The sequence below is a fragment of the Zonotrichia albicollis genome, chromosome 10, assembly GCF_047830755.1.
Source record: "Zonotrichia albicollis isolate bZonAlb1 chromosome 10, bZonAlb1.hap1, whole genome shotgun sequence".
NCBI classification, from domain to species: Eukaryota; Metazoa; Chordata; class Aves; order Passeriformes; family Passerellidae; genus Zonotrichia; species Zonotrichia albicollis.
Window position 1 is genome coordinate 31,079,566 of NC_133828.1, and position 22,813 is coordinate 31,102,378.

Below are 22,813 nucleotides of genomic sequence, written 5' to 3' on the forward strand. Positions count from 1 at the left end.
CTGCGGGCCCTGCAGGTGGGGCTCCCCCGGGCCCTGCGTCCTTGCGCGCACAAGAGGGCGCCCGGCGCCTGCGAACGGCCCGGCGCAGCCCCGGGCCGGCACGGCACTGCGGCCCCGAGCCGGCGGGAGGCAGCGCCCCGGAGCCCCGCAGCCTCGGAGCCCCGCTTGGCTGACGGGAGGCAGCGCCCCGCAGCCCCGCTCCCAGTGCCGGCCGCGGTTCCTCTGCCCCCGAACGGCTGTGCTTGGGCATGGCGGGGCGACAGCCGGGCTCCCCGGGGAACTGCTCTCACCGTCAGGGTTGAACAGGTAGTCGGGGTCCTGGCTGAGCTGACGAGGTGCAAAGCCCCTGTTTCTCGCTGCTCCTCTATCTTGGACACACACTGGGTCTCTGCAAGACTCCACGGAGGTGGGAAACAGATGGGGTGCTGAGTGTGGCTGGTGTGGATGCAGTGATGGGGATCAACTCTGCCCCAGCCAGGGGCTTGAGGAAGGCATAGAGCTTACCTGGCTTGGCCTATCCCACCTCTGTTACAGGTGGTACACTCCAAGTGCTCCAGTGGCTGATGACCATCACCTCTGGGCTCATATCTGGGGGTGGGCAAAGCACAGAGCCCACTGTGGGCTTGCCATAGTAGTGAGAATGCTTCAGGAGCAATACTGGGTTTGCTGTCCTCTCACGCATGGACTCAGCCTGGTCACAGAAACAAGGGGCACCATAGGTTGGGGGATCTCAAATACCCTTCCAGAGACTGAAGGAGGTGATAGGAGATGGGTTGCTTTGTGTGCCTGCTGGGCCAGGATGGCCCAACTGGGCTCTGAGACAGAGGACATGCCCAGGGCTCTGTGTGGGGCTTGTGTGGTGTAAGCTTAGAGGGCATACTGCAATGGGGGCTGCAATGGGGAGCTTGCACAAGTCCTGCCTGTTGAGATCTCTTTTGCTTTTCATCTTACTTCCCTGGGAGTGCCTCTCCTGTTCATCAAGCCACAGTTTGACGCCTTGGGTCTTTCTGGTTTTTCACCCAGCCATGCCTGTTTCCTGCATAGGAACATGTCATGAGGTGTGCAGAGCCATGGGGAGGGTCTGGGTGGCACATGGGGGGCTCCTGTTTCCTGTTGCACCCCAGGTAGTGGGTGGAGTGCTGCCTATCCCTGCTCCCCTGCTGCAGCCTGAGCTGTGAAAGGATGGGGCTGGGATGGAGGGATGTGTCCCACAGCATCTGGCCTGCCTTCTACCAGCTCACATCTTTTAACCATTTCCCTGTGGATGTGGGTGAGATGTGGGGTATTTTGTGGAGCCCTGTGATACCTGGGCTGCAGCTCTTGCTAGGACCTTGCTGGGTGCCCTGCTCTGACCACTCTGTGGGCAGCTGTGTGCCTTCCTGGACCCAGACATTTCCTAGAGCACCTCTCCTCTGTTGCAGGTGTGCCGTCACCTTGTGCGGCCCCTGATCCAGATGAACCTGGCGCTGCAGTGCCAGTTGCAAGAGCTGATTTCCCTGCTGCTCCAGAAGGATGCTGAGATTGAAGATTACAGGGAGAGCGGGGCCACTCTCAGCAGAGGTAAGGAGGCATGCCTGGGGCAGGGAGCAAGTGTCCTCCCCAGCACTGGGCTGGCGTGCTTTGCTCCCTCTGACTGTTTCCCAGCCTGGCTTGTGTTGCATGTTTAGCTAAGCCAGCAGCACAGCAGTAGCCAGAAGGCTGGGAGCAGCCTCTGGGGCGAGCTGGGGGAGGAGCAGCCCTTGACCGATAGCTGTAGGAATTGGGGGGTGGCCAAGGGGCTCTCCAGTACTCTGAGGGCACCTGGCTGGTCCCCAGGAGCCATTGGGGAAGCCTCAAGGGCTGGCCCTGCCGTGGTGTCAGGCTCCCTTCCCAGGGGCAGTAGCTCACTGAGTGCTTGGACAGTACCCAGGGGCTCCTGGCTCTCCCAGATGTGGGAAGTGCAGCTGAGCTCATGGGCCCCCCTCCAGTGCCCAGCCCACTTTGCCATCGAGGTGATGGGCACACAGGAGCCCCCCTGGGCAGGACATGGGGCAGGGGGGGCCCCTTGGGGGGTGGTTTGTTCCCCACCTGTGGAGGTTGGCTGGGTGCTGTTTTTTGGGTCATGCCTTGCTACTGCCCTGCTTTGTCCTGCTGCCACAGGTGATACCTGCACTTCTGCAGGAGCGTGCCCTGGGCATGCAGAGACTCATGGGGGTCAGCCCGGGCTTGTGTATCACATCCAGGAAGATATTGTGGTCCAGACCCTGTCCCATGACTGGAGCCCCACCACAGGAGCCTGGATCTGCCCTGTAGGTGCACTAGAGCTGCATTGGCCAGCTGCACTTCCCTCTGTCCTGCTGCATGCAATCTCTGCAGGGCTTGGAGCAGCCTGGACAACCTGTCTTGGGTCCAGGCACTGATGCTGGTGAGCAGCTGGCCTCTCTTGTCCCTTACTTGGTGCAGGGCAGGAAGCTGGGGGAAGCATTGCACCCGAGTGGCTGTGCAAATCCAGCCAGCTGCTTCTCCAGACCACATCTTAGCAACAATGTGGAAAACTTAGTGTTTTGGACAAGGTGCAGAGCAGAATATAATAGGGGTTTGTCCCTCTCCTGCAAGAGGAGGACACAGGCTGGCTCACCCCTTCAGATGAGCAGTGCCCTGTCCCACAGACTCAGCTTGTTCCAGCTGGAAGGTCTGGGAATGATGTTGAGCATGTCCTGCCACTGTTCCCTACTCCTCAATGCAGAAGTGCTGGGACAAGTGTGGATGGACTATTGGCTCTGCCTGGCTGCTGTGTGCATCAGCAGGCTCAACCATGATTTTCCAACTTCCTTGTGGTCCTTGCATCTTCTGCTAGCCAAATTATATGTCCTTAGCCCAAGAGGCCTGCTGGTGTTTCCTGCTGATTCTGGGAATAGCGTGCTGGAGCTTTTCCCCTGCATCATCCTCACCCCATGGTCAGATAAAAGGGCAGCTGGGGTGGGAGGTGTGGCCCAAACTGCCCAGGCTGATCCGTGTCTCCCTTGCAGACCGCCTGCGGACAGAGCCCTTCCAGGAGGAGGCGTTCCAGCAGAACTTCGTGGCTGAGGTAAGGAACAGTGCAAGTCCTCTCTCCTTTGCCAAAGGGGCGGTTTCATGCAGTGTGAGATATGCCAGGCTGCATGGGAGCACTGATGGGGATAGCTAGACTTGCCCAAAGAGGGGTCATGCCCTCTGGCTCTCCCACAGCCCTCTGTGTATCCTTGCACCTCACCTTTAGGGCTAGCAGAGCTGGGAACAGGCCTGATGGGGCTGGATGGGAACTGCCTGGTTGCTGGGAGCTGCCAGAGGTGCTTCACAGGAGTGTGCCATCACTGGGGCATATTCACCATATTCACCTGCCTCCCAGACTCACTCTGGACCCAAACACTGCTGCTGATGGCAGGCAGGGATCAGGCAAATGAGAAGCCATCTCTTTTTAGTTCACCAGTTGCTTTTTGAGGTGATTTTGCAGTGACACATTTTGGGGACAAGAGCTTTTCAGCATGTTATCCATACTCTGCCTATCACTGTCCCCTTGGCACACTCAGTTCTCAAATCAAACATGTGCTTTGGAGAAACTGAGACTGGAAGGAGAGAGTCTTTGATCCTTTTGCATTGCTGGAAATCATCACAGAAGCACTGAAATGAATCAGATTGATGTGTCGGGTCAGAAATGTGTGATGCCCATTATGCAAAAGGACTCTGGACATTTCTGAGTGTTCCTGTGCTCACTGTGAAGGCACAAGAATGGGGGGCAGTGGTACCTGTTGGGGTAGTCAGCCAGGGTGCCAGTGGTATCACACAGGCTTTGGGAGGATGGTGCTTTATGAGATGAGCTGATGTTCTTTTGCAGCCAACAACAGATGATCTGCAGAGTTTCTAAAAATTAGAGATGATCCCTCTTTTATATGTGAGGCATTGCATCCAGTGCAGGCAACTTTCCCCTGGATTATGAAGGATAGAGATGAATTCACTGCTGGACTGCAACTTGAAGGTTGCCTAGGGACCAGTGATCATGACCAGATTACATTCACCCTGGGCACAGAAAGGACATTCCTAAGCAGTAATTTATATCCTTCATGCCTTGAAAGAGCTAATTTCCCAAAGCAGGGAGAAAATTATGAGTGAAATCAGCTCAGAGGAAACATTTAGATAGAAAAATGTGAATGAAAATGGTGAGCTCTTTCAGAAGAATTTCAGAAGCCACAAAAAGCCACAATTCCACAATCAAGAAAGAGGGCAGCGCTGGCCCAGAGCCCGTTCTGGTTCAGCAGCAAAGTGAAGGCAGCAATTAGAAATAAAAGAGCAGTTTATAACAAATGGGAGAGCGGGAGTAGATAGCAATCAATATAAATTAGAAATTATGAAGTGTAGAAAATGGGTAACAGAAGCTAAAGACATCAGGGAAAAATCATGGCGATGAACAGAAGGAAAGGCTTTTATTTGGTGTAGCAGGAGAAAACCCCAAGCTCCCAGCAATAGGATAAGCTTATTGGTAGACAGAGGTGGTAAAATGATTTATACTGGACCAGACATGGCAGAAGCAGTCAGTAAATGTTTCAGTGCTGTCGCTGGAAGGGTGCAGGCAGATGTGCCAGGATAGGGGGATGGTGAAGTGTCTTTGTAGAAGAGTCATCTGAGCAACATCTGCTAAAGATGAGTATCAGGCTTGAAATTCAGAGTCCTCCAAGAGCTGGTTGGATCTGGGCCGTGGGGGAAGGTGCAGAGTGTGCAGGAGGGGAGTGAGGCAGAGCCTGGCAAAAGCAGCTGGTGTGGAGCACATCTGGCTCAGGCTGAAAAGATGGGATGGTGGTTGGTGCTGTGTGTCCTGAGAACAGTCCAGGAGTAGTGTCTTGGAGCCAGATAGGGAATGGAAAGCTCTGGGAGATGCTGCCCCTCTGCATCCTCTGGTAGCCAGGTCTGAGCCCTGGCTGCAGGGGAGAGGCTGGTGGAAGGATGCAGTTGTGCTTTGGTCTGCTGGGAGGGTGTGTGTCCTCCCTGCATTCATCCCATTCTTTATAAACCCACTGGTGATGCCATCCTGCAGCAATGAGCTGTGAGATGCAAACAGCTGCTGCCTTTGGTTTGAATGTGGTACCCCGTGGTTCCTCCTGATGCCTCCTAGGTCTTGTGTTAGTGAGAAACACCAAAAATGGCTTTTCAGCTCTTCACCACCAAAACTGGCTCTTCACCCCAGTCTCTCCTCTCATCTTGCAGCAGAAAGGTGGTCTGGGGGACCTCATTGTCTCTGTGCAGTTACTTCAGAGCTTTCAGGCAATTTAACACTCTGTCACTCCTAAAAGGAGCAGCACAGGGAGCTGGGGTCCCTCAGGACGTGCTGTGGGGAGCTGGGAATGCAGTGAGCAGCTCCCATGTGTAGGTTTTCAAAAAGATGCTGGACAATCAGCACAGAGTCACAGAATGAACTGAGCACTGGGGAGAGAGCCTGGCATTGGGGGCTCGGAAGGGAAGAGCTCTGTCTAGCTTATCAGGGAGAAAATTGAGAGTGCCTTGATTGTAGTGTGTGTGGGTCTTCACAAGGAGAAAAGGCTGGTTGGTGAAGGGCTCTTTAATCCTGCAGAGAGCACTGGAGCACAAGCCAGGCACTGGGACATAGAGCCAGGGAATTTCAAGTCAGAATGGAGGCGCTTGGGTTTGCTCCTACCAGTGATCAGGGCATGCTCCCAAGGACAGTGGTTGATCCTCCATCTCTTAATGTCTCCAAAAGTGGGCTGGGAGCCTGCCTGGAAGAAAACCAAGTTGCTGGGCTTGGTCTTGTAGAACATCAGTGAATAGAAGGTCAAGAAGAGAGAGCTATTGGTCCTTCCAGTATCTCCATCCTTGAAATGGGGCTGCAGGTTGTGGATGTTTGGTTGTGGTAAGCACCTCTGGGCTGGAAAGGGATTGTGATGATGTGGTACAGGGCTGGATGTGGGCAGGTGCTCCACAGCTTTTCTCACTTCCCAGATATTTGCTGTATCCCACATGGAGAGGAAAGGACCTGTCAGTCCCCCAGGGCAGAGCTGCAGAGCCTCTCAGCTTAGGCATGCCCTTTCTCTGGGCTTGTGTGCACTTGGCTGTCCAGGGCATTTTAACTAACCATGGGGAGTTTTCCAGCAAAGCCCTGATAATATTTATACGTTTAGGAAATGATGCTTTCACACACACAGTTTTTGGCAAGGGTTCACTGCTGAGCAGCTGCCTGGGCTCGAGCAGAGCTGGAAGGAGCAGTGGCTGTGCAGAAGCCGAGGCGAAGCTGGTGGCTTTTATTGGCAAGCCCAGGGGTTCACACCGTTAAGGGAAGGAGAAGGCGGCTGGAGAGGGCTCAGTGCTTCAGGGCTTCCCCAGCACTGTTCCCAGCAGCCTAGGACCCAGCAGGCTGGGGGTATTTTGTCCCCTGGTGTCCCTCTGGGTTACAGAAATGGCCCCACAGGGCAGGGTGGGGTGGCCACCCATGGGTTTTGAGGGCCTGCTCCAGCTTGGCTACGGTCAGCGTTTCATGACACAGCTTATTCCAGAGTCTGCACTCCGACTGAGAGGGAGAAGGGTGAGCAGGTTCCTACAGCGCCGTGCCCCCTGCTCTGCGGAGGGCAGGCACAGGTACACCGAGGACAGGCTCACGGATGCCATCCGTGCAAATATAGCCCCCGTGCCCCAGGATGCTCTGCCCTGTGTATTTTTATCTGCTGCGGCTGGCCGGGGGCGGCTGCTCCGCACCTCCGCAAGCGGAGCGCGGGACCTCGGCAAACAGGACGCGGCGGGTTCACGGCTCGACCCCGGGGCGCGGCGAGGAGGAGGAGGATGTACCATCAAAACAAGCAACGCTGCAGAGGAAGATAAACAAACAGGCAGCTTCCAGCGCGGCCCCGGCCGAGGGCGAGTGGGAGCCCCGGGGCCGGGGCTGGCGGGGTTGCCGGCAGCGCTGCTGGCTGACGTCAGGGCGGCTGGGGTCAGCATCCCTCGCATTGTTTCCCACCCGGGCTGGGAGCCGGGCCAGGCACCCGGGCCAGGCACCGGCCCCCTCCCGGCTGGGGACACAGGCCAGCGGGGCAGGTGGAGCGCGGCCGGGATGTGCTCTGCAGCCACAGGCCATTGCCACCGCGGGTACCTGGCTGCTGCTCACTGCCTGCCTCCAGCACCCGCTCTCTGCTTTTTAACAGGAACTAAAAATAAGCCCTGGGTAGCGGAGTGGCCCCGGTCTGGCCGAGGATGAAGGCGGTGGTGGCCTGCGTGCTTTGCAGGGTGGGGACGGCATCCCTCAAACCCACGGCAGCTCAGGGCAGTGGAGAGGAAGCAGCCCTTTGGCTCCTTCAAACGAGGGATGTTTGTAATTAGCGCAAGGTGGCTGTGGCTTTGCAGCTGCGACTGGGCCAGACTGGGGCAATGGCATGTGTGTGACATGGACTGCGTGCACACAGGGTGCAGGGCTTGGGAGAACGTGCTGGGGGTGCTCTGCTGGGCTGGGGCCCTTGGCATGGGAAGGAGCTGTGACCACAGTGCTGCTGCTGTCAGGGCTAAGCAGTGCAAAATTTGCACAGCCCTGAGCAGGTTGGCTCAGGGCAGAGGTGGTATGTGGGGCAGCTTGGATGAGCAGAGCAAGCTCTTGTGTGCTGCCAAGCATTTGTGCTGTGAGCCCCATGGATGATGGTGTCTTGTCCTGGACTGGGGCCACCTGGGTGGTCCTTGCTTCATTCCTGAGCAAGTTTTGGTCACATCATCCCATCACTGCCCTGGGGTCTGAGTTGCACACTGGAAATGCAGTGGGCCATGGCTGTGCTGAGCAGAGTGGGACACACACTGCCTTGCACACATGTGTACTCAAGGAGCTGCACAGTGCTGCAAGCAGAAATGGAGCGAGGGCTGCTTGTACTCAGTGTGAGCACAGGTACCAGAGCAGGAGTGTGAGAACAGCACTAGGAGTGTGCATGCTGCTACTGATAGGAACAATGGGCACAGTGCCTCATCTGTTGCCTGGAGAGGACAGGGGACAGGGACTAGCACTTGGTGTCCACAGTGGTGCACCTGGGGAGATGCACTGGTGGTTATCACAGTGTGGATGCTGACCACCAGCTGGGCACAGCCCCCTGCAGTGTTTGCCATAGAGGCCCATGGTGGTCGGTGCTGTGGTGTTATTTATTTATTTGCTGAGGCCCCAGCAGGTGAGGGGCATCCAGCCAGGATGCACTTTCGGGGCTGCCACTGGCAGCCACAGGCCGCTTGCACAAGCAGTGAGTCAGTGGAGCTACATGCTGCTAAAACCAGACTTGGCACAGGCACCCCAGAGCAGCAGTCTGCCCCAAAGTGCCCAGACCACGGGCAAGCAGTGAGTCCCTGGCTGCTGGACCAGGGCTAGGCTGGCTGTGATTGCTCCAGCCCTTGCCTCTGCCAGGGATGTGGATGCTGTCCCAAGAGCCGTGAGGGGATGTTCCTTCTGGGGATCTGGGGGTTTCACAGCCCAACCCCCTGTGACTGTGGCTGTGCCACTGTAGAGAGTGGGTGGCACCTGGACCTGGTGCTGCAGACGGCACCAGGCAGCTGTCTGCTTGGTCCCAGCATCACCCAGTGGCTTGTTTTGGGATGGAGGGATGGACAAGCACCATCACAGCCACCCTCCCTGGGGTGCTGCACAGCCCTTGTCTGGCATATGTGGTCTGGCATGTATAGAGAGCCCTCCTTTGCAGTCAGGGTGCTCCTCATCCTCTCCATGCCATGCCATGCTGTGCTGTACCATACAAAGCTGTGCCGCACTCTGCTGTGGTGTGCCAGGTTGTGCCATGCTGTGCCATGCACTGCAGGCAGCAAGAGGGGTGTCACAGATCTTCTGGCAGAAGGGGCCAGACCCTGCTGCTGCGGGAGAGGCCCCAGCCTGTGCTTGGGCACTGCTGTGCAGGGCTGCTGAGGAACAGCTCAGCTCGGGGGATGATTGATCTCGTGTCAGCAGGCAGTGGTTTGAGCCAGTGCCAGGCCTCAGCTCAAATGGGAGCATTGAAGGGGGAGAGCCCCTTCCCCCTCCTGAAAGCAGAGCAGCCATCCCCCTGCCACCAGCCCCGGCTCTGCTCCCACATCTTGGCCATTCCTGGCCCTACAGCTGCGGGCAGTGCCCAGCCCTGGGGAGTGCCAGGGGCAGCAGGGAGCACGGAGCTGTCTGAGGTCCCAGCCCCACCACGCTGGGCTCTGTGGCTGTGTTTGGGCTAGAGGAGGGCAAAGGGGACATGCAGGGATGGCTGGCAGGGGAGGAGGTGTGGGGCATGGTCTGCCCCTTGCCACTGTACCTTGCAGCCACCTGTCCCAGCTCAGGATGTGGCAGCAGCTCCTGGAAGCAAAGCATCTTTTGGATAGGAAAGCAAGGTAGGCTTTGGTGAGGCACTAAAGGCACTGCTCTGTGTTAGCAAGGGATGTGGCAGCAGCTCTGTCCCCAGCTGATGGGGTTTGGACTGGGGTGTTGCCACCCCCACTGTCTCCAAGGGCAGGGGAACAGTGCTGCCTGCACTCCTGGTGCTGCCCTTGCAGCTCCCAGCACCCCTTCTGTGCTTGAAATGTCAGGTTTTGTCCCTGTGTGTCCTGAGCCCTTCACTAGCTTCCTCCACACCCACAGCTGCATCCCTTCTCCAGTGGCATCCGCTGGCAGCTTTTATTGGTGTTTCTGAAAGCTGATCCCTCCCTATCCCATGGGCCAAAGCCTCTGTAGCCTCCTCCAGTTGTGCCAGCCCATGCTGAGGTGATACTGAACAGCTGAGACATCTGGGCAGACAGCAGCACCTGGGAATGGGCTGCTCTGCTCCCCAGGGGATGCAGCCATCGGATTCCTGAGTCTGCCTGCTCCCACTCTGCCCGGACCTTTGCACTCTCTGTATCTGTGTGAGGAAACAGGGCCATTCATGTATTTCTCTCTCTATTTATACCTCTCCCTTTCCGTATTTAGTGTGTGCGCAGGCAGAGGGGGCAGCAAATGCCGGGGCCACTGATGTTCTTGGCTCCAGCACCGGCTGGAATTTCGTCCTGGAATGTATCCTGAACCGCTCTGAAAACACGAATAAATCTCTGTGTGTTGTGTGCATGTGTGTACACAAATACATAGACAACGTATAGACATGGAGCCATATAGGGCATTTGTGAGCTTTGCTATTTAAAGGAAGGAGTAGTTAGAGGTTCTCAGCGAGGCAAACACCTCTGGATCAAAGGGATGCAGGGTGCTCTGCTAGTGACCAGGGATCTGAGAAGGTAGCTGGCACTTGCTTTGTCCTCTCCAGGGAGCTGAAGCCACCCTGTTGGTGACATGCCCAAAGTAGCACGCCCTTCAAGCACCAAGCAGTGCTCTGATCCCATGGTGCCTACATTTGATTGAGATCTCTGCTTCCTGGCCTCCAGTCTCTCAGTGAGAGACCCAAAGAACCAGCTCCTGTGCTGCTAAGAGAGGCTGCAGAGCCTCATCTGGAGCTAGATGATGTTAGGCAAAGATATCAACCCCTCTGTGGCACAGGGTGGGCTTCCAGAGCATCAGGGGTTGTCTCCTGAACATCAGCTTGTACTCATAGCTCTTGAGGAGAGATCATATAGGAAAGGAGGAAATAAATGCTGGGTAACAGGTCCCAAGTCGGTGCTGAGCTGGGCATCTCCTTGGGATGCTGCAGTATCTGGTGGTCATGGCTGTCTGGGAATGACAATGAAAAGGGGAAAATAGAAATTTGGTACCAGATCCCAAACAGGACGTTTGGCCATGCCAGTTCTTCAGGAAATGCTGGCAGCTGCTGCCTTGCTGTGGATCCTGGATGAGGCCCTCTTGGGAGCACCCGTGGGTCTCCCAGCACTTTTTGGGAAGGAAACAGGCATCCTTTTTTTAGCCCAGCTCAGGGTCACGGTGGCTTCTTTTCTTCTGGATGCTGAAAAACCTGATATCTTGGGTTGAAAATGCCCACGTTTGGTCTCTGGCCAAAGGCGATATGTTTGTGGGTGGGGGAAATTGGAGCAAATTCCTGCTGTGAGTCCTGCACGTGTGCGCGGGCGTGCGGATAGGGGAAATATAGTTTTCCTTTTGAAAAAAAAGCCCTGCTTATTTTTATACAGAACTCCAGAAGGGCTGAAGGTGGAAACTTCATCTGTCAGCAGCTTTCAGAGGGGAGCGGGTCCCTGCCTGAGTTTGGGGGGAAACCACAGCTGGGTGTTAATGGGACTGTTAATGAATTAATGTTGGCTGCTGGGGGCCAGTGGGGAACCTGGCTCAGTGCAGCCGGAGCACATGGAGCCCTGCCCGCACGTGGGCTCAGCACAGCTGCAGAAAGCCCCAGCTCTGGGAGCCATGCACTTGGGGAGCTGTGAGTCTCTCCAGTCATACCTCACCCTCTGGGTTGTGGAAACACTTGGAAATGTGGCCACATTGCCAGGGGGAGAGGGTCCTACCCGTGGGAGTGTGGGTGTGCTGCCTGTGGGCATCTGGGCTGGTGATGCCATTTAAGGCTGGGTCTATTCAGCTGCTGAAACCAAACCTTTAAAGCAATATCAAGTGAAGTGAAATCCCCCCATGTTTATTCATGGGTTGGAAGCCTGCGTTGCTCAGTCAGTGCAATGCCTGCAGCAGCACTGGTCTCTGCACAGCACTGCCTGTCTGCAGCCCTTCTCAGAGCTATTTCTTTCTCCCCAAAATGTGGAGGAGCACCTATGTGAATGCATTAAGCACAGCCATGCCCCATGCTGTGGACTTAGCAGTACCTTTGCAGATTTTTCACAGCTGGTTTGCTGGGAGCAGCTCTAGAGGACAACGAGGAGGTCATGCTAACGTGCTCACCTGATGCCAAAACAGTAGCATGCAGTGAGGCTGAGTAATAGCATTGTATCCTGCTTGGACTGGAAATCAGAGGGGAAAATGCAGAGACTATCTGGGAAAGAGGGAGTAAATTCTTTTCTGTAGACTTCTCCTGCTGTGTCCTTCAGGCTCTGTGAGTGAGATCCCAGCCTGTGAGATTTGGGCAAGCCTGTGGCATCTCCTGGGATTTCTCCCTCCAGTATCAGACTCCTGGTGAAGCAATGGGAAAGACTGGCCATCCTGAGGGACAGCTGACTGTGCAGAGTGAGGGATGACAATGCCAAAGAAGGGATGGCCATACTGAGGAAGGAAAGAGTACACCAAGGAAGGGACAGCTATACTGGAGAAGTGAAGAGCATACTGAAGTAGAAATGACCATGCCCAGCATGGGACTGTGGGTGGACTGGTTCCCCAGCAGAAGATGCTGTCATGGATGGAGAGAGAAAGAGACAGAGCCTCCTTCTTGGCTGAGAGGAAGGCTGAAATAGCCTGAGACCTTTGGAACTCTGCTTGCTTCCTGGGGATGCTGTGCTTGGTGCAGAGGCCACTTGGTTAGACAGACTCTCACCTCAATAAGGAAACCTCTCTGGGCATTTAGACCCAGTACCTTTCCTGGGACTTTGTGCTGGTTTTTCATAATCAATCTCCAAGTATGTAGCCAAGATCTGCTATCCAGTGCCAAGCCCAGCCAGAGGGACTCAGTGCCTGGAGAGGGCAGTGGCTGGGCCCTCTGGCAGGGCTGCTCTTTGCAAGGGTGGGCTTTACACAGCTTGCTCCCCAGCACTGGAGAAGGTCTTTCAGAGGATTCCAAATTCCAGCTTGGAGGGACTCTGAGGCGCTTCTGTGCCCAGCTGCCCGCTCTTGCAGTCCAGCTCTGGCTCCACTGGGCCTAGAGCCCTTCCCAAGCCTATCTTAGACAGACGGATATCCCAAAACCCACTGGTCCCAGGGGCTCCCACTCTGGGTCCCTCTGGCTGAATGAGGTGGTGTGCGTGTGCCCAGACTGTCCCCTCCTGTGACTGTACCGTACACACAGCTAAATATATGTCCGTGCAGATACAGGAACTCAGAGGGGCTGAGTGATGCTCCTTTTCTATACCTCTTTTCATGGGGAGAGTTAATGAGATTCATGTCATTAAAGGGCTGATGTTTTGTGGGATGGGAACCTTTTAAACGGGATGTGTCCTGGCTTAGTCATGGCAAATATTTACCAAAAAAAAAAAAAAAAAGAGAGAAAAAAAAAAAGAGAAGGAGGAAAAAAAGGGACATACCGTATAAAATTAGAGTTCTGAAAATAGTATTTAGACCAAGTGAGAGAGGAACCTAAAACAGAAAATACAGCCCAGTCTGTTCAGGAGTCAGGGGAAGAGAGAGCGGGGAGGCGGGGGAAAGCCAGAGATAAAACGAGAGAAACCTCGGCAGTAAAAACAGCATCTTGGTAAATAGACTATTAAAAAATTCTGACCCGCTTTATGGCTTTCTTGGCTGCCGTTCAGCTGTGCTGCCCTGGCCGGCACGGAGGGAAGGTAGCAGGAGCCGGCGTCTGTGTGGATGCTCAGAGCCCCGGGACGCGGCTTCCCCCACCCCCGCCCCGAGCAGCCGCACAGGGCGTTAAATTTAGCCGCATAATGATGGCCCTGAGGAGGCAGCCTTTTGTAGCCACACTATAATTACTGCCTCGCTTATAAATTTTATTTTTCTTATTATGTTTCCTCCTCGTCCTCTGCTGGGGAAGGGGTGGAGGGGTCTCCCACACCCCCGTCAAACCCACAGCTCTCTGGAGAGAAGGGGGTACCATGGGATACAGGGGAAGGTGGGCATGGCTGCCCAAACCCTGCGCTGCTCTCCTGCCCCAGTACAGGGCTCAGCCCTGCCTTTGGGGTGGGCGAGGTGTGGAGCTGAGCCCAGTGTGGTAGGGTCCCTAAAGCGTGGGTGTCCTGTCCCCCCTGATACTTATCCTGACCCTCTCAGGCTGCTTTGGAGATGGACTTGTGCAGGCAGGACCAGGGGGTCTCTGGTGGGGCTGCGAGCCCACGTCACAGCCAGGGTTGTAGGGGATGCAAGGAGAAGCCGTCTGGCCCTGCTTGGCAAGTCACGGGCTCCAGCCCTGCTGCTGGCAGAGGTGGGAAAGGCAAAAAGGGCGAGGGGTGGCCAGGAGCGGGCAGAGGGTTCGGCTCCTCTCCGGGCCAGTGCAAGTGGGGGACAGCTTCAGGCCGGGCAAGAACGTGCCAGAAAAGGTCTCGTTCCCCTCTTGTTTTCCCAAAACAAAGGAAACAGCCTTGCATTGCTGGAAGTCGCGTGCTTGGGCTGTGCTAGCTTGTTATCATCCGATAACCTGGCGACCTGGGAGCTGCCCTGCTCCTCACCCGCCGAGCCTGCACTACGGGATGCGAACAGCTTCCGCATGAGCTGCCCTTTGCAGAGATCCGTTTTCCGCTTCCCGGGCTGGGGGGACAGAGGTGGGGGCACATGGTGGCCCTGGCTGGCCCCAGGCTCACCGTGTGCCACATGCCTGGGAGGAGATCTGCCCCTGCAGCTGATGATGGATGGTGAGGGCAGAGGAAATGCAGAGGTAGCAAGTGCCTTGGCATCCTGTGTGCAACGTGGAAGGAGATTTGGGACTCTGCTGTGTTTTGCTTTGTCCCATGCAAATTCCCTGAGAGCACAGTGGCCAGGCTTTGCTGTGGAGCAGGATGGGCAGTGTGCAGGGCTGGGGGTGGCAGGAGTCCCTTGGGGCATACAGTGATGCCTTCAGGGAAAGAACCCTTGCAAAGTGCCAAGGAAGGCTGTCCAGCACCAGCACTGCCTGCTTTCCCTTCTCCCAGGCACTTGCCTTGGGGAGGATGCATTGGTGCCAAGCTGCCCTAGGGACTTTGATGGTATGGGTGGTCACAGTGGTGTTCATCTATCACTGTGGGTACATGTGTGGGAGAGCATCTCCTTGGCAGAGCTGTGTATGGGCACGTGCAGAGCCACAGCAGTCTCACCCAGCTGTGCCCAGGGGAGCTGGCTCATCCCAAAGCAGCCCCTCTCTCCTGCCCCGTGCTACAACGGCTCTGTTCAGCACAACGATGACCTGAGGCAACCTCCATCCCTCGCTCAAGTACCCGTTTCAGGGCAGGTAGGACAATACTAAATCAACTCCTTTAAAGCCTCCTGACCTGCAGCCCCACAGACGTGCCGGTCTCCATCCCTCCCTCATCTCCTGCGGGCACGCTGGGGTCTGGTGCTCTGGCCAGCTGCCCGGGCACGGGGCTGCCTCGGCTGCTGGCCAGCAAGCTCCTGGCCTGGCTGGGGCTGTGCCCTCACCCTCCACCCCACTGCGGGTCCGTGGCTTGCGCCAGGCGCCAGGGATTCAGCACCGAGGTGGTCGCAGGAGTCCCCAGGGACAGCAGCCACCACCTCACTGGTGGTGGCTTGGGAGCCTGGAGAGCGCTGTGGAGCAAGAGACAAAGTGCCCTTTCAGCCTAGGCCCTGGAAAGGTGTCTGTGTGTGTGTGCAGAGGGTAATGCCTTCGGCCCTGGGGAGAGGAGAGGAGAGGAGAGGAGAGGAGAGGAGAGGAGAGGAGAGGAGAGGAGAGGAGAGGAGAGGAGAGGAGAGGAGAGGAGAGGAGAGGAGAGGAGAGGAGAGGAGAGGAGAGGGCATGGGCTGGCTCTGTCCCCACTGGGAGCCATCCCTGCACGTGTGCCTGTGCATGTGCTTGCGTGTGCCTCTGTGTGCAGGAGGCTTATGCATTTCCGTCTCGGTGTATTTACATACGTCATGTGTGTATCTTACTCATCACTGTGTTTTTCTTTCCTTGTTCTTGGGTCTTTCCCCCACCCCCGCCATGGATCTATAATTCTTATGGCATTTTATTCTTCACTTTTTTTTTTTTTTTTTTTTGTTCAAATCTACAGTTTTGGAAGTTGCTGCCTCCTTAGGAAAATAAACTGTATTTTTAGTGCATGACTGCAAGGCTGATGCTGCCTGCCCCTACTCATCACTTACTCACTACTTGTTTAAGCTTTTATTTACCCCTTGCCTCATGCTGGGATGTGGGGGCAGCCAGCAGTGTGCTGGGGCTGAGCAGCATGGCAGGAGCACGCCAGAGTTGTCAATGAGAGAAAGGCAGCTCCAATCTGGCCTTTATTGAGGTCTGGGTTTGCGTAGCTCTGGAGCAGCCTGCCCTGTAATCAGTCAGCCACCAGAGTTGGCAGCCTTGTAATAAAGTAGCTCTATATTTATTTGTTCTGTTTATATGCTGCTCTGTAATAAGTTGGGAGTCTTCCCCGCTCCCCCCATTTTCTTTGGGAAATTCCTCTGGGTCTCTATGAGGATCTGCCATCCTGTGTGCAGGGGATGCTTGGGGCCCTGCATCCTGCCAGCTGCTCTGGCCACATCTGGGCTATGTGCCTCCAGCTCCGTGTGCCCCGTACACCCCAATGTCCAGCTGTTCCCAACCTCTCCCCAGTATTCCAGCCCCATTCCCCAGTGCAGAGAGCCCCAGTGGCTCCCCTGGTACCCCACATCTCCCCATGGCCTCTTCTCTTCCATCCCTGTTGCCCCTAGCGCTGCCTCTCTGAGTCCCCCTCCCTCCCTCTCTGTTTCAACCTTGGGTCTTTTATAATACATTCATTAAAGGGAGCTCAGTTGCCCTTTCCCCAGCGAGGCTGGAACACTGACAGCCTGTTCACCCTCGTGTCTGTAATTAAACTCAATCTCTGGGTGAATACAACAATGTGACTGCACAGAATAATTCCTGGAGATCCTGACGCCGAGGAGGAGTGTGGCCTGTAAGCAGCCCATTCACGCCTGGCTTTCTATAAATACTTTACTATGTGGCATTAAGAAAACTTCAAGCCCTTTCTCCCCCCCCCTCTTTTTTTTTTTTTTATTAGTGCTACATAATATAGTAATTGTGTGACTAGAAGGTCCCCCCTGTGCCTGCCCGGGTTCACAGGCCTGGGTGTGACCTTGCGCTGCACTGGCCGAGCACGGGAGCCATGCCCAGGGGCTGCTGTGCCCAGGGACCTGCCAGCCTCACCAAGGTGGTGCAGGTGGCCTGCAGAATCCTCCATTGCAGAGCTCTGCCAGGATAAAAGGCTTACATCCCTAAAACCCTTCCCAGTGGTGTCCCTGCTGGCAGCAGTGCTTGGCCGATGCATGTTCTGTGGTCCTGGGAGCTGTGGCTGCTGGAGGGGGCCACTGATGGATATTGGGGAAGAGGGATGGAGCCTCTAAACTTGTCCCACAAAAGCTGCCCAGTGCCTCTGGCAGCCCTTGGGCAGGGTCTGCATCTGGTGGTGCAGAGTAGAGTGCCAGGAGAATTTCAAGTGCCTCCCATCTCCTCCATCTCTTACCCCCCTCTGGCTGCTTTGCTGCTGAAGTTCCCCTGCATGGCCCTCCACTTGCCCCATTTTATTTTATTTATTTATTTATTTATTTTGTGGGACAGCCCAAACTGCCCCCCCAGCCCCAGCACTAGGGGCTTGGACCCCAAAGGAGGAACAGCTCGGAGGTGTTTACGTCCCCATCACTGGCACGCTGCTGCAGAATGGATGCCCTGGATGTCGGAGCCGCGGAGATGTGGCCGCGGTGGGTGACAGGGACGCGGCAGATGGCGCCCTGGTTCCGGTCACCGCCTGCCTGATGGGCGGCGGCGGCGGGGCTGCGGATCCGGCACGGCACCTCCGCGCCTCGGGCACTGCATCCCGCATCCACAGCATCTCTGTGTCCTGGCACTGCATCCTGCTTCCACAGCACTGCATCTCTGTGTCCCATCCTGCATCCACAGCACTGCAGCTCTGTGTCCCATCCTGCATCCACAGCATTGCATCTCTGTGTCCCAGGCTCTGCATCGCCCTGGCTGCAACCTCTGTGACAGGGATGCTTGAAGGCAGCAGAGCTGGTATCCACATTGTGCTGTCACCCTGGTCAGAGGTGCAGCAGGAGCTGAGCAGGCTGTCATGCAGCCAAGGAGCTTCCCCCCATCACTACAGCATCAGCCCCATGTGGGTTAGGAGCAGGGATGTGCCTGCAGCTGGTCTTGCCCTGGTTTCCCTGCTCCAGAGGTCCCTCCATGCTTACTTTTCTCAGGTCAAATGAATCAGGGCAGATGAGTGAGGTTAGGCTTCAAATTCAGGGGTTGTTGGCCTGTTTTTTCATTTAGGAAGGCCACAAGAAGTGAAAGGTTTTGGTGGGAGCAGCAGAGAGCTGGGGCCCAGCTCCCCAGCCCCTACTGGGGCAAGGCAAGGACTGGAGCCAGCTGAGTGCTGCCCAGCACAGTGTGGGGAACAAACAGTATCAGTGGCTGCAGCACACCTCCTCTCATTATTTATTGCTTAATCCTCAGAAAGGGCCTCTGTTTGCCTATTTGTTAATGATTTTTCTGCAAAATCTGTTGATAGAGAGATCAGAAATTTTACTTAAACCTCAGCTCTTAAAGTAATGGTACTGCTCCATCAACCATGCTCAGCCAGTGCTGGCTCTTTCATTCCAGCTAGTATCAGCAGTTGTTCTCTCAGGCATCAAGACCACTGTGGGCTGTTGTCATCCAAAGAAGAGACCTTTATCCATTTCCCCTCTGCTGCCTTTCACTTGTCACTTTGATAGCTCATCCTCAAGCTGCCCCCAAGTTCAGGGGTACTGCCAGGGTCTCCCCACAGCCAGGTCTCCTGCCTCTGCCCATAGTGAGGGCTTGGGCTTTGGGAAGTTCTGGCAAGGCTTCCTGAGACCTGCACAGTGGTCTGTCCCATGCAGCTCCACAGAGATGTCCCTGTGTTCTGGAGGCTTCCCAAGTGCTCAGGGCTCAGCAAGGCTGCACAGTGAGAGCCAGGGTGCCCTTCCCCTGGCTCCTTTCCGTGCCAGCCTGTCTGTGCAGCTCCCAGTGCTGCTGCCTCCCCTGCCTTTCACTTATGTGTTTTTACGGCTCAGAGGGAGCCGTCCTGCCCCAATTCCCTGCATGCTCCTAATTTCATAGTTCTCTCCATATATCCATATATATCCATATGGCATTTGATACAGGTTTTATGGGCATTTCCATACATTTTACAGACACAGCCATTACAGAGCCAGGTTTCACCCGAGAAACCTCAGGGGAGCAGAGCACTGAATCGCCTTAGTCTTGGCCCCAGAACAAGGCTCTCTTCTCTCCCTTGCCGGGGCTGCCGCTATCAGCGCTGCAGAGGGCTGGGGGATGGCTTGGGGCTGGTGTGCCAGCCTTGGGAGCCAGGATGCAGCCTCAGCCTTATCCATCCTGCTGCCTGCAGCCTCATGTGCAAACCCCAGGGCTGTCATTCTGCCCTTTGCTCCCTCTCCAGATGGATGCTGCTGGCAAGGGACTGCTCTGAATTCAGGACCACAGTCTGTGTGGCTGGGTTGCCAGTATCCAGCCTGTGTGCCTGGTGTTGGGCTGTACATCCAGCTGGCTGTGGGGACTGGAAGCCCCTGGCTGTGGTGCAGAGAGTGATGCCATCCCAGCTCTCGGGGCAGGGACACCAGTGCACAAGGCTCTGAACTGCAGCTGCTGCAGTGCAGAGAGCACATCTGACCTCTGACACAGGGGCTTCTGGCTGCTGGAGGGGCAGAAAACACACCCAGGTGCATGCAGCTCTCTGCACGTATTTTGGCCTGCTACAGAGGCTGCCAACACTGCTGTAATGCCCAGCACTGCACAGGGGCTGATTGTGTTCCCAGCATAAGGGAAGAAGCCTTGGATCTTGTTTAAAAAGAAGTTGGATAGCATGTGTCTTCATCTTCACTGTGGCCAAACCCTGGAGCAGCCTGAAGTGCAAATCTGAGGCATCACCATGACATTGACATTGTCTCTAGGTGCTGGGCTGTTGAGTACTGTCTGCAGGGGAAGATGGACTGGACAAGTCCATCCAGGATTGCATGCACTTAGCACCCCTTAGCACCCCCAAAACCTATGGCTGCTTGACAGGGGCAAACAGCAGCATTTGGCCTCACTTCAGGACCCCAGTTCTCCTGGCCTTGCGCTGGACTGATGGGATGAGGAATTTTCCACCCTGTGTGTGAATTCTCATTTGCAGGGCAAATGCCCACTCCCACCCAGCACTGCCTCAAGGACTGCTCCTTGATGCTCAGCCATCCTAAACACGGCTGTGGCATCATCCAGTCCAGCCCTGCATGTGAGCAGTGCCCTGGATCAGCTATTAATAGCAGCTCCCCTCTCCCCTTTCGAGGGCTGGTGGGAGTCCAGGGTACATCCCACTCTCTTTTCTTGAACAGATCCTGAAAGCAGTAACCATTTGTGGCTTCCCCGGCCAGTATGTCTTTCCTTGGCCTCCAGCATGTTCTATTTTCTGTGCTGTTTACTGTTCTTCTGTGGGCTGTCAGGTTTCCACGCTGGGGAAAGGCTTGTAAATGGGGGGTGGGCAGCGAGTCTGGCCGGAGTGGCCACGGGAAGGCAGGGATGGAGGAGCACAGACATGGCCTTTATCACAGCCTAGGGGATGTGTGCCTCATAAATCCAACCCAGGCAGATAGGGGATAAATCATCCCAGCTGGGACACTGGTGGTTACCCATGGTTAGAAATTAACTTTGTGTTGGATGGCTCCCAGGCTGTGGGATGGGAAGGGAAGGCTGCTCTGGGCAGTGTGCCTCCTGCCTGGACAGCCCTGGAGCCAGGCTGCAGGCAGGCAAGGAGATGCCCACTGCTCTGGCCCAGGCAGGCAGAGCTGGTGGGCACAATTAAAGCCAGAGTGATGAAGCAAACACGCTGGGATGGATACTGTGAATGAGCCTGTGCTGTGGGTGATGATGCTCTGGAATTCACTTTGACCTGCCTGGACTTTGGCACTTCGATAAGTGTCTGTAGCCACTGCGCTCGTCATCGTGGGGCTGCAGCACACTGGGCACTAGGACTGGTCTACATCAGAGGGGACAGGGAGGGGAGGTGGGAGGGAAGGCAGCAGGGTGTGCTTGCAGGGCAGGAGAAGGTGTGTGCTCACAGCAGGTCTGCCACCTTCCCCCTGCAGAAATGGAAGTTGCATCTGGTGTCACAGGGACTTCCAGGCTGGGGCAGTCTCTGGCATGGCTCTGTGCCTCTGAGGGTGGGAGGAGGCAGTGAAGCCCACAGACCCTGTTTCACTTTCCCTCTCTAGCTGCAATATCCTTCTAGCCCCAGTTCCCCTTTCTCCCATCCCTAGTGTTCCCTGCCCAGCTCCATGAACATCCCCAAACTCTACTATGTGTAGGGCCAAGGTTTCCATCACAGCTTTTTAGGTATGCAACTACAGCAACCTCTTCTTCTGCTCAGGTCAAGTGCCCACAGCTGGGACCGTGTCCCTCTTGGAATCTCAGAGCACCCACTGAGGAGGAAGAGGGGAAGGGGCAGGGGTGATCAGGACACCCCTCCTGCAGTGGGTCTCCAGGCATCTGGCTCCGCTCACTCCTGGCCAGCTCTCTAATAGTTCCCCAGCTTTCCTTTCTAATGAGGCTCTAATTGGAAGCCGGTTGTGCTTCCCTTCCCCTCCTCTCAGAGCTCTCCAGTCCCAGTGCTGCAGGGTGATTAAGCTGAGGTTTTGGGTTTTTTTAATATGGCAGAATTATTTTGGAAGGGCCAGGATCGTTACATGACGGGCTTCTTGAAAAACCCCAGGCTTCGCCTTTCAGACGAGGCCTTTTCAAGTGGTTTTGCACAGTACACGTCTCTGGGCAGCGACCGTCTCGAACAGTTACTGTTAATTATAGATGCCTCTTTCCCGCTCGCCCATTACTCAAAGGATTTTTGTGTGTTTTAACAGTGTTTTACATCAGCCTGAATAAGACTCTATTCAGTATTTCCAAGAGCTGGAACTTGGGCATCCCCTGCTGTATGTGTCGTGCTCTCCTCCCCGCATCCCTGGGGCCAGGGACCGGGCAGCCAGCATGGGCACAAGCCTTCCTCCCGCTGCCCAGCCAGTGCATGCACTGCTCTGGATGCTCTGGATGCTCTGGATGCTCTGGATGCAGGAGCTGTGCCTGTCCATGCACACTCCCTTGGCACCCTTCTGGCTATGTATGGCCTTGGGTCTGCATGCTCAGCTCCTTGGGCCATCTCCTGGATCCACCCTCCATCATCCTTACACTGAGCTCCACTGCCCGCTGGTGCAGGCTCAGCCACACCATGTGCTCACATCCGTGTCATCCTCTTTGCCCAAGGATTCAGAGTCAGCTACAGCCTCAGGCACAGTGGTCCCATCCTGGTCTCCTTGGGATGTGCAAGGTTGTCTTCTCCTTGCTGAGTTCCAGGCCAGTGTGTTCCCCTTGCATTAACACAGTAGCTGGGGCTGTTCCCCAAGTCCTCCTTCATTACCCAGCTATTCAACAGCAACTTACTGCACTGATGTCCTTGACAATGCTCTTACCTCCCATGCCATCCCATTTGTACGCTCTTTCTGCAAAAGCGAAAGCCACCATTTATTCCAACTTACCTCCTCTGTTTTACCTTAGGTGTAGGCTGTGAGAAGAGCTTGCCTCTTCTCCCATGACACCCAAGCTGGTTTAGGCATCCTTCTTGTGGAAACATCTCATCTTAGGTATTTTCCCATTCCCACTTCAAACCTCCCAGATCCTCAGCTGGGTGTGCTGGTTCCTTTGGAGAGCTCTAGTGGGTTTGAGAGGGGTGATTTCCCAGTGCAGAGTGATGCTGTGCCTTCTCTCCAGCTGCAGGTTGCTGGTGCTTCTGCTCCTGAAGCAAGGTGAAGAACCAAGCTCTGGGTCTCCCTTGAGTGATGGGAACTCCCCCCCTGCCAGGCTGTGCTGAGCACTCCACAGAGAGGGCACAGACTTTTGAGCAGAGACATCTGCCCAAATGCTGGGCAGCTAGGCTTGGCACTGGGTGCTTCTGCCACTCTTTGGTCAGTGCAGAAGTCTAGAAGGGTTGGAAAATAAGGAGCAGCACCAGGACTGTTCTGCTGACCAATTTCACAAGGCCACAGACGACAAGAGCTTCCCCTGTGTCATCTGTGAGCTGCTGGCTGCTCCCCCAAGAAACCATAAGTTGGAGGGAAAAAGTGGAACCTCAC

At 55.7% G+C, this 22,813-nt stretch overlaps 1 protein-coding gene across 2 annotated transcripts in view; it reads left to right on the forward strand.

Moving 5' to 3' along the window:
- Positions 1–22,813, forward strand: part of NHEJ1 (non-homologous end joining factor 1) — a 41,829-nt gene that overhangs the window by 2,954 nt on the left and 16,062 nt on the right. For both annotated transcript variants that reach the window (XM_074548647.1, XM_074548648.1), the window contains exons 4-5: positions 1,422–1,560; positions 3,009–3,067. In XM_074548647.1, coding sequence (XP_074404748.1) covers positions 1,422–1,560; positions 3,009–3,067 — 198 coding nt within the window. The remainder of the gene's footprint in view (positions 1–1,421; positions 1,561–3,008; positions 3,068–22,813) is intronic.